The sequence below is a fragment of the Hyposmocoma kahamanoa genome, unplaced genomic scaffold, assembly GCF_003589595.1.
Source record: "Hyposmocoma kahamanoa isolate Upper Pololo Valley unplaced genomic scaffold, ASM358959v1 128, whole genome shotgun sequence".
Classification (NCBI taxonomy): Eukaryota; Metazoa; Arthropoda; class Insecta; order Lepidoptera; family Cosmopterigidae; genus Hyposmocoma; species Hyposmocoma kahamanoa.
In genome coordinates, this window is record NW_020653456.1 from 67238 (window position 1) to 77590 (window position 10353).

The 10353-nt window shown below is 38.5% G+C and overlaps 1 protein-coding gene across 1 annotated transcript; it reads left to right on the forward strand.

Moving 5' to 3' along the window:
* The first annotated feature begins 719 nt into the window (after window positions 1-719).
* LOC113240233 (alpha-crystallin A chain-like) lies at window positions 720-1501 on the forward strand. The gene has a single exon (XM_026477482.1). The coding sequence runs from the start codon at window positions 749-751 to the stop codon at window positions 1478-1480; it is 732 nt and encodes a 243-aa protein (XP_026333267.1). The 5' UTR covers window positions 720-748; the 3' UTR covers window positions 1481-1501.
* Window positions 1502-10353: the final 8852 nt, after the last annotated feature.

Here is a 10353-nt window from a genome sequence, read left to right on the forward strand (position 1 = left end):
ATGTAGTCTGACATCGTAAATGTATAAATACTTAAATTAATATTCCATTTAGAATATTTATTTCGAAAATATAGCCCCACAAAAACTTTATATGCAATGTTTGCTTATTCTAAAAGTATTAAATCCACAAAACACACGAAATGATATATTATTTAGTTAAACCAACGTGAAAGTTAACAACAATAAGTGACCGCGGCGAGCCTGCGGATTTTCTGTGTTTTCACTAACCTGTAACAGGTGTTACACACGAAAATAAATTAATTCATTTGAAGTTTATACCATTTTGATTAACAATATATTGTTTAGAATTAATTTGAAACTCAAAACAAATAGTTTTAATTCTCCGTATATTCCTATTTGTTCAGGTCAAACATTCACGATTGCTAATTTTGTTTTTTGTTCCTTTACACCCCGAGTTGTTTTAGTTTTTTTAATCAGCTTATATAACGCACGTTTTTATTAATAAGTTTATTTAAAAAAAAAAATGAAAGTAAAATGGTTCATGTTACCAAGTTCTTTGAAACAAATGAGAGTCAACATCCTCCGAGAGACCAAAACAAATAACAATCAGCAATCGCGCCTAGTGACGCCTCTGCGCGGGCGAGTCTGCACCAGCGTCAGAACGTCCGATGCGCGTACGCCCCGCGTCCCCGTGCCTCCGCTATATAGCCTTCGGCTCACGCGCCGGCCTCAGTTATTAATAACACTACCGGTAAGAGCACACGTCAGTGAGCACAAAGCGATAAAAATGATTACGCCGCGATTGTTAGCGGTCTTCGCCGTTCTTGCTTGTGTGTCCGCGCTACCGACCACAGATAAGCCGGTGCCGCGACCCGTCACGACAATTACCGACGAAGACTTCGACGACTCACCATGGTTCAGCTTCCCGCTATTCGGTAACTTGTTCGCTCCTCTCTGGAGGCTCCTCCCCAGTTTCGGCGAAATTGGCCCTAAAATTGTCACAGACAAAGATAAGTTCCAAGTTATTGTCAACGTCAAGGATTACAAAAAGGACGACTTGAAAGTAAAGGTTAAGGGAGACTTCGTCTTCGTGCAGGGATCGCACGAAGCTAAGCAAGATGACCATGACATTTTTGCCAGCCAGTTCTTCCATACGTACGCGTTGCCAGCGAACTCCAGCGGCGCTGATGTGTCCGCTGAAATTTCAAGCGACGGATTCCTCATCGTCGGCGCTCCTTTACGCTCTGCACCTGTAGAAAAGTCAAAGGACGTCGACCGTGAAGTTCCGATTGTTGAGACTGGACGTCCTTACAAGCGTGAGAACGAGTCAACTACGATCACTTCTACGGCAAATGAGGAAAAGACGACTACGACTCAAGGCAAGACGACACTGGTCACAAAGCCGACGACCCTCGTGGAATCTGATGACGACCGAAAGGAGCCGACAACGCCGTCGTCCGACCGGGAGGAAGTCACTGAAAAGGACAACAACATTTATCACGGGAACGAGATCCTGTGAAGTGATATATTAGATTAAGTATTTTACGTTATTTTAATAAATATTTTTGTGTAAAGACAGTGTTTTGTTTGCGTGATTATAGATGCGTGCCGCGTAACTTCTAATGGTAGATGCCGCTCTGAATACGTAATGTGGTCGCGACGTGTGTGCCTGCAATAACAATATATATTCTTTCCATGTCCGCCTTTTAGGGATAAATGAGTCATGTCTCACAAACAAAAAGATTCAGGCTTCGTTTGCATACATTTTATTTTGTCCAGTTTTGCATGTTTTTCATTTGTTACTCAAGAATTCTCGAATCCGTAATCATTTTGTTAGCCGGTGATTTGGTTTGAACTAAAGCGGAACGTTTAATTTGATTGTTGGGTTTTTGCTGTAGTTTTGTTTACATTTTTTTTTGTAGTTGTAGGAGGTTTTATTGGTTCCGGTTAGTTCTTATCTTAACGGCTTAATGACCAATGTAATGGTTGTCATGAATTTTTCATCCGCGTTCTAGAAGCACCGTTAATTGCACCAATTAGAGCGAGCATTAGGGCGTGAATATGTTTACAAGCTAACACACGTTGAACCAATTAATTACGAAACTACTCGCTACTCATAAGTCTCAATCAATCGACAATGGAATTACCCACAATACTCAATTGATTTTTCGAGAAAAACCAATTATTTAAAATACGTACGTGCTACTTAGCCCGTACGTTTATTGATTACAAACTTACGTTAGAGTTAGAGTAAACAAGATAATAATCTAAGTTAGCATCTACAGTATTTTTCCACATTTTTTGTGATGTATGATTATGCAAGTTTTCGGACTTTTTTGTTGTCAATGGAAGTAAGTACTGTGATATTTCCTACGGTATTATATTATTTTCCAATACCCCTTAGTGTTGAAGTGCATATTACAGGGCAAATCCGAATTTTTTTTGTTACAAAGTGACAGGAGGAACTAGTGCGCCTGGTGGTAACTGACACGCTTATCTATAACAGTTGCAGTGTGATATAAAGTTGACAAGTTTTATATGCATAAACTTTCTTCAGCATCTTTACCCTTGAAAACATGAGCGCAGTTCATTATTTTTTTATGATACAAGTGACGAGACGGGCCTGGTATTAATAAGAATACTAATTTTTTCAAATAATTGCATCCATAGAATTGTTAGTAACATTTGGTACTTACAACTATGTTAAATAACTATAAAATGTTAATGCTTATAATAATAATAATAAAATTTGTTTGCCTACCTACATAAAATTAGGTTTACCCAGAACTTCAGGGTGGAACAATCATATATAACAGCAATTATATTGACTACCTCGCACACGGCTCAACAGGGTTGCGCCTGCAGTACTTTCCTCGGCGAATATCCCTGAAGCACTGCAATGACGACGGAGCCTCAACAGCATTCTGAAGGCATTATTGTATTGGACGCTGATGGCATTGTATGCCTTTTGAGTGTAAACATATTACAACAACCAACTCCGCACTGTTATACTCGGCACTGCCAGTGCCCTCCGTTCCCGTTCTAAATCGCGATCGTCTTTCAAATCATCACACAGAATGTGGTCGAGGTATTGAAATTGTGAAACTCTATTTAGTACTGTACCATTTAGCGATATGCTATGATAAACATTGGGATTCATTCAATGCGACTTGAAGATCAGATACTTACTTTTAACCGCATTGTATATAAGGCCGTGCTTTTCCGCATATGACTCACACATTTTCAACATTTGCCTGAGGGCGCAGACAGAGGGGCACAGCAGCACCATGTCGTCAACATAACTTATGTTATTAACGCTTATACCATCCACATAACATCCCACATGCATGCTACTGTGCCTCGGTCAGACCGCTGACATACAAGTTGAATAGCTTAGGCGAGGTTATACCTCTCCCCACACCCCAATCTGCATGCCTCCGATAATGAGTCATCCCATTTTTCATAATTAAACTGATTGTTATACCAATATTTAAAAACATTAATGTAATAATTAAGCGACACGCCTGTCCTTAACAGTTGCAGTGCCACTCAGACCTTTAAATCGCAAAGATCTGATCTACCACTGCAACCGTCACCCTGAGACAAGTTGACAAGTCCCATTTGTCTTCAAAACCGGAGCGAAGTAATGCTCGTATTACTGTTTGGCGGTAGAAATAGGCAAGGTGGCAGTACTACCCTGGATGAACTCTATTACAAGGAGCTACGAAACCTTGTATTTCTGTATCACACACATACGTTGCTCTGATCGCAAAGTAAGTTACTAAAGCACTTGTGTTATAAAAATCTGCAACAATGCCGGTACTACGAACACCCAGACCCGGGACAATATTGAAAAGTTGGTTTTCTGCATGGCCTCGGCCAAATCGATCCCGGGACCAACTTAAAATATCTACAAATGACAGGGAATACTTTTTTATCATAATTTATTTCGTACTACTTTGAGAGCAATAGCAATATCTATCTGTGTCCAACAGGTGTGTATGTGTACGAAACCATGACGAACGTTCGTGTATTGTTGTGGTTTCTAAATGCATTCATCTCGGTCATTGCATTCGTGGATCTATCTAGATCGTCATACTACACTCCCATATCATAGGTACATCAATCTACTGACCGTTCGATTGGTTTCGGTAATAATACCTTTTTTAAAAAAACCGACTCATCCCCTAATTTGCCACCCTTAGAGGTTGAATATTTTCAACACTACTGTTCGCAATTGTCAGAGTATTAGCGTAATATACACACAAAAAAAAAGAAAAAGTACACACAAAAAAAGGATTTCTACCAATAAGAAAGAACAATTTCTCAAAATATTTGCTAATTCTGAAAAAATATTAATTAAAAGTAATAAAATATTGTCATTACAAAAATACTGCTTACCTTTTTCTAATACAATTTTACTCTTAACTTTATTCTAACTTTGAGAGAAATACGTTCACTTCAAGATTTTATTTCATTTCTAATCAATTAATTGGACATTACTTACACCAAGAAATTTTTACCTCTTACATCAAAATTTCGTGGGTGTATTTTAAGAAAATATATTAACCAAAAAAGAAGTAGTTTTCTATTCAGATTAATATTCTAAATTCTAGAGTATATTCTTAAAGCAACATTTCGTTGCGTCTTCATAGTCAATGTTGTCGTGACATGTCGCCGAAGGCGCACGCGGTAACGATTACTTGTGCTTGTAATCATAAAAATCATAAACAGTCATTTATCCAAAGAAACAATACGTAGTATCTCTAGTTTATTAGGGTGTTATTTCTAGTCATAATTTAAGAAATTTGGTTACAGCATGAAATCAAACTACACTTGTAACAAGCACAACTTTAACATGCAATTATTATGTACTCGTACTAATATACCATATTAATATACTATTATCAAGTAATTATTCTCTAGCGTCTTTAAGGAGAGGATCGTTTTGTTGGATTTAATAAATTTGTCTTCATAAAAAGAATTTTGTCTTTTTCTAAGTAATCTGTTTTTACCGTATACAGTCAAATCGAGAACCTCCTCCCTTATTTGAAGTCGGTTAAAAACAGTAGCTCTGAATGCGTTTTAATAGCGTTTTGTAGCTATCGTGCTTTGTTTACCTGCGTAATTAAAAAGACACTATAACTAATGTTTTTTAAATTCTACTACATATATAATAGAATAGAATAGAATAGAATGGTTAATTGACTTTTTTTAACAATCGTGTACCATTGTCGGTCGTATCATAACATTATAATAATAGTTAGCCTATATACTTCCACAGCTGGGTATAGGCCTCATTTCACAATGAGAGCAGCAGGTTTGGCATGAGCCTGAAGACAAAAGTTATCTCTTCTTCGAACTGTTCCAAGATATTTTTTTATAACATCAAGTGACGAGGCGAACGCCACACGCTTGTTCACAACAGTTACAGTGCCACTCAGAGCTTTAAATTGCAAAGATTTGAGGGGCACTGCCACTGCGCCTGTCACCCTGAGACATAAGTTGACAAGACAAGTTGTAATTTAACCAGCACCCTTACTCTTCAAAACCGGAACGCAGTAATGTTCGCATTACTGCTTGGCGGCAGAAATAGGAAAGGTGGCAGTACTTCCCTGGACGAAATCTTTCACATGGAGCTCTACTGCTACTAAATAACTTTATAGATAACTATACATGTGTTTTATTTTCAGCTATGGAATTAGTCGGACCAAAAAGGTAGAGTGTTCGGAAATACATTGATTAACGCAGTTTATGTTCTTGGATTGATGACGTTATCAAGTCTATCGTGGTGTTTTCAAAGCTGGAGGGTATTATTACGAGTAATAACTAAGAGTAGTAATAATAAATAATAAATAATAAATAATAATAAATAACGAGTAGTAACTATACTATATACCACTAGACAAGATAACTTTTATCTTCGGATTCATGCTGAGCCTGCAGGGCGTGTACTATAGTTCCCACGCGGGCCGAATGTGGAATAAAAACGTACATAATAAATAATATGTGGCACGCTACAATCGTATGATTTAAAAAAAGTGCAAATGCGATTTTGTAAATACAATTCAGTGATCCTGGTCGCGGCACATTAGCGGTTTACAGTACTTTAACTGCCTCTGTGGCCGAACGGTTACCATGCCGGACTGCCACGCAGAGGTCCCAGGTTCGATTCCCGGGCCGGGAGAAATAGTTGTATGGCCTACAATTGTTTCTCTCGTGAGTTTGGGTGTCATTTGTGGTTGTCTATGTGTGTGTCCATGGCACCCGCGACACAGGGTTTCCCTAATGCGGGGCTATAAAAAAAAAAAAAACTTTTCAGGAACTTTCGTTCCGACTACCAGTTTGCATCCTTTGGGGTCGAAACCCTGGGTCCGTGGGGTCCTGGTGTTTTTCATCTGTACAAAGCTGCTTGTAGCTGAAAAGGTGCCTGGAGCTACGACAAAAAGACGGTACCTAAAAACCAAAGATCTGCAACAAGCACGTAGAAAGACTCGTAAGGTCCGCTAGTTCGTCCCGTGGTTTAGTTGGCATAGCGTTTAGCACGTTTTGCTGGAAGACCATTTGGATCGAAGGAAATTTTTCTAAGTATTTGATATTTATATTAATAATTAGAACTAACTAATGGAGTAATTAATAGACTGCCTGGGAAGCCCAAGGACAGGCTAACGTATTACCATTGTTATACAAAGGGGGAAACTGCCAGTATCTTCCACCCAACTACATTCATATAATTTATTCATATGTAGTTTTATCTTGTAGTTTTTATCTACCTACTATACTATATTTACTTACGCTTTCTTTTCATAGTGTAGGTAGATGTCATAAAAAATGATTTTACCCGATATTATCAAACATACATACAAAATCTAACCTGTGGACGAACAACCTCGTGCAAAATCTGCATTACAATAGCCGTTGCAAGGAACCTGTTTTTTAATCGATCAGTTTACCTTGAACTTAGCCTATGGGTGTCTTTGAAAAAGGCAAAAGAATCACCTTACTAGAATCTTTATTTTTTTTTTGATACCCAATGATGGGACGAGCAAGTCGTGCACCCGGTGGCCACAGCAGTTTTAAATCGCATAGGTTTGAGGAGTTGACAAGTCCCATGTGCCAGTAATTTTATCAGCACCCTTATCCTACAAAACTGGATCACAGTGACGCTCAGATCACAGCTTGGCGACGGTAACAAATAAGGCGGCAGTTGGCGGCAGTACTTCCCTGGACGAATTCTTTAATTTGTCCTTCAACAATGTGCTGTTATGACAAATTACAAAGTGGTCTCGGAAAATCAGTGCCGGGAACGTATTACGTTTTCCAGCAAATAGTGAGTTTGTGACCCTTTTGTTACCACGGCTGACACCACACAAAGTATCTCAATATTTAGTGCTCTTTTTATTATTTGCGTGAATAGTTCGTGTTTTAATTGAATCTAATTTTCGAGTATACATTTTTCTTGCTTTGTGTTTCTGTTTCGTAATTATTTATTTATGATTAACATTAAATGTTTTGTTTCGTTTTCTTTTGTTTTGTGACGTCATTGTGGTAAAGAAATAAATATAATCCCTTTCTTTATTTATTCTTCTGATAAGTTTAAAGAAATTACCATTCTTACACTAGGGTCTCAGTACATTTATGAAAATGTATTTTATATTTGAGAAGAACAGTAATTAAAATAATTCGCGTTGTGGCGTTTTCATAAAGTTACAAAGTCGTTTAAGGGGCAATATATGGCATACGCTTCTGATATGATTCTTGTAATATGCTATTATCGAGTTTTTAAACATTTTTTTATAAACAAAATCGGCGGGACGAACAAGTCGTGCACCTGGTGGTAAGCGACACTCCTATCCATAACAGTTACAGTGCCACTCAGAGCTTTAACTCATAAAGATTTTATGGGCACTGCCATCGCGCTCGTCACCCTGAGACATAAATGCAACAAAGAATATTTAATTAATTCATTCATTTATTCAGAATTATAATTGAAATACACTACTATAGTTGCAGTAGAACTCCATATGATAGAGTTCGTTCATGGTAGTAGGTACTGCCACCATATCTATTTCTGCCGTGAAGCACTAATGTCAGCATTATCAGCAATGGCACATGGGACTTGGCAAGTCCGGCAGCTGCTGAAATAGGTAAGGTGGCAGTAGTTCCCTGGACGAACGGACGAACTGCAAAAACGAGCGGGGAGGTTAGAAGTAAATTAAAATATTCCTTCGCACAATCTCCGAAAACCTTGTGAGAACAGAAGTTTAAAAAAACAACAATCATTCAATCAATCAGCCTATTGCAGCTGGACTTAAGCCTCCCTAAGTGTACGCCATAGTGCCCGATCACCCGTTTTCCGGATCCATCCACTACCCGCGACCATCTTCAGATCGGTCGGTCCATCTTGCAGGGGAACGTCCTATGTTACTTTGGCCGAGACGTGATCTCCATTCGAGAACCCATCTGGAGTAGACGGGTTCTCGAGTCGCTCATCGGTTCTGCGACAGATGTGGCCAGCCCACAGCTACTTCAGCTTGTCACATTTCTGGACGATGTCCACAACTCTAGTCTTATTCCGGATTTTGTTCCTTAAAGAGATACCCAGCATAGACCTTTCCATAGCTTGCTGAGCGACGTGTAGTCTGTGAGCCAGTTTGACCGTCATATGCCACGTCTCGGCTCCGTAAGTCATGACAAAAAAACACCATAAGACAATTTGGAGGAATTCAATTTCGAATTTATACTATAACGACTACTCCATCTAGACTTATTGTTACACAGTACAGCTGCTGGTTTTGTGTTCAGGTTTTTGTTTCAACGCATTGTTGTATCATGTGACCATGTTTTCGTTTCATTTTGAAATTAAATAGGAACCACTAAGGGGGTCATAACACCTAACGACACGGAATCTCATTAAGATGGTCAGAAAAAAAAAAGATTTATGTATGAAGATCGAAAAAGGCGTTTTGTATTAGCGGTTGAGCGCAAAAAACATTTGTTTCGTTCTCATTTCATGGGCATAAATCGTTTTGTGGCTGGGTCATGCCGATTTCGTGCGAATGTGGATGGAAGAGTTTGAAGAGAACGTCCCAGTAGAACTTACTTTGACCAGATTAATCATGTATTCAAAACAACTGGGATCCGAAGTGATAAGAATAAGAAAGTGGTATGAAAAGGGTACTTGATGTATTTGATGCTAGAAAGTCGTGTTATTTTTTGTAATATCAAGTGATAGAACGAACAAGTCGTGCGCCTGACGATAAACAACACGTCTGCCCATAACAGTTGCTGTGCCACTCAGATCTTTAAATCGCAAAGATCTGAGGGGCACTCCGACTGCGCCCGTCACCCGTAGACATAAGTTGACAAGTCCCATGTGCCTGTAATTTCACCAGCACCCTTACTAGTAGCACCGAAACACAGTAATGCTAACATTACTACTTGGCGGTAGAAATAGAGAAGGTGGCAGTACTTCCCTGGACAAACTCTTTCACAAGAAGCTCTACTGCTGCTAAATCATTATCATTAATTATTCTGCCCTCGTAACGAAAAAAGGCACAACTGTGCGTACTTTACACAGCAGTTGTGACTGTTTTCGTTCCAAGAGCAGCATTATCATTTAGCATCTTGTATAAGATCTATCTGTTTACGTTTACTAAATTATAACAATCGGCTTTTGAGAATGTTTAGATAAATAATTAACGTACCGTATTAGTTTAGTTTCTCTAACTCCTAGAAGGCCAGTGTAATCAACGGACCTCGTATGTATAATGCGTTGCGAGCTGGCGATTCGCCAGACCGCTATCTTGTAGCCAATTCATTAACGCTACAGTTAAACTTCTAGGCAATGATTAAAATTTATCGATAGAGCTCTTGTTCCTACGCTCTGGTCTAGTACAGACTAGTATTGGAGGTTGATAATTAACGGAACCAGAGGCGTGGCTTCTGGCGTGGCTAAAATATCATTCTTCTTTTTTTTTTAATTTAAATTTAAATTAAGCAATTAAATATTATAATAAGAGCGATGGTCGTTTAGCGGAAGCGGTTATTTGTCAATTGAGAGGTCGATGGTAAGAATCCACGTGGCGGCATGCACGTATGTTATTTCTTTTCTAAGTTACGTACATTTCTAAAGGCGTGTATTCAAGTGATCATTTTGAATTTGCAAAAGCAGCAGCCTTCTTTTCTGACATATAAAATAAAATAAACCAATGTATTGTTCTGTCTGTTATGAGCTAATGTTCCATTTGTATAAATTAACTTTGATAGTTTTACGTTGAGCCTCAAAAATATGACAAATTACCTTCTGCTTTTTCATGTACTAACCTAACCTACTGATTGGTGGGCGCAACCAAGATTTGACCTATATGAAAAAAGAAGATCATTTGGTAG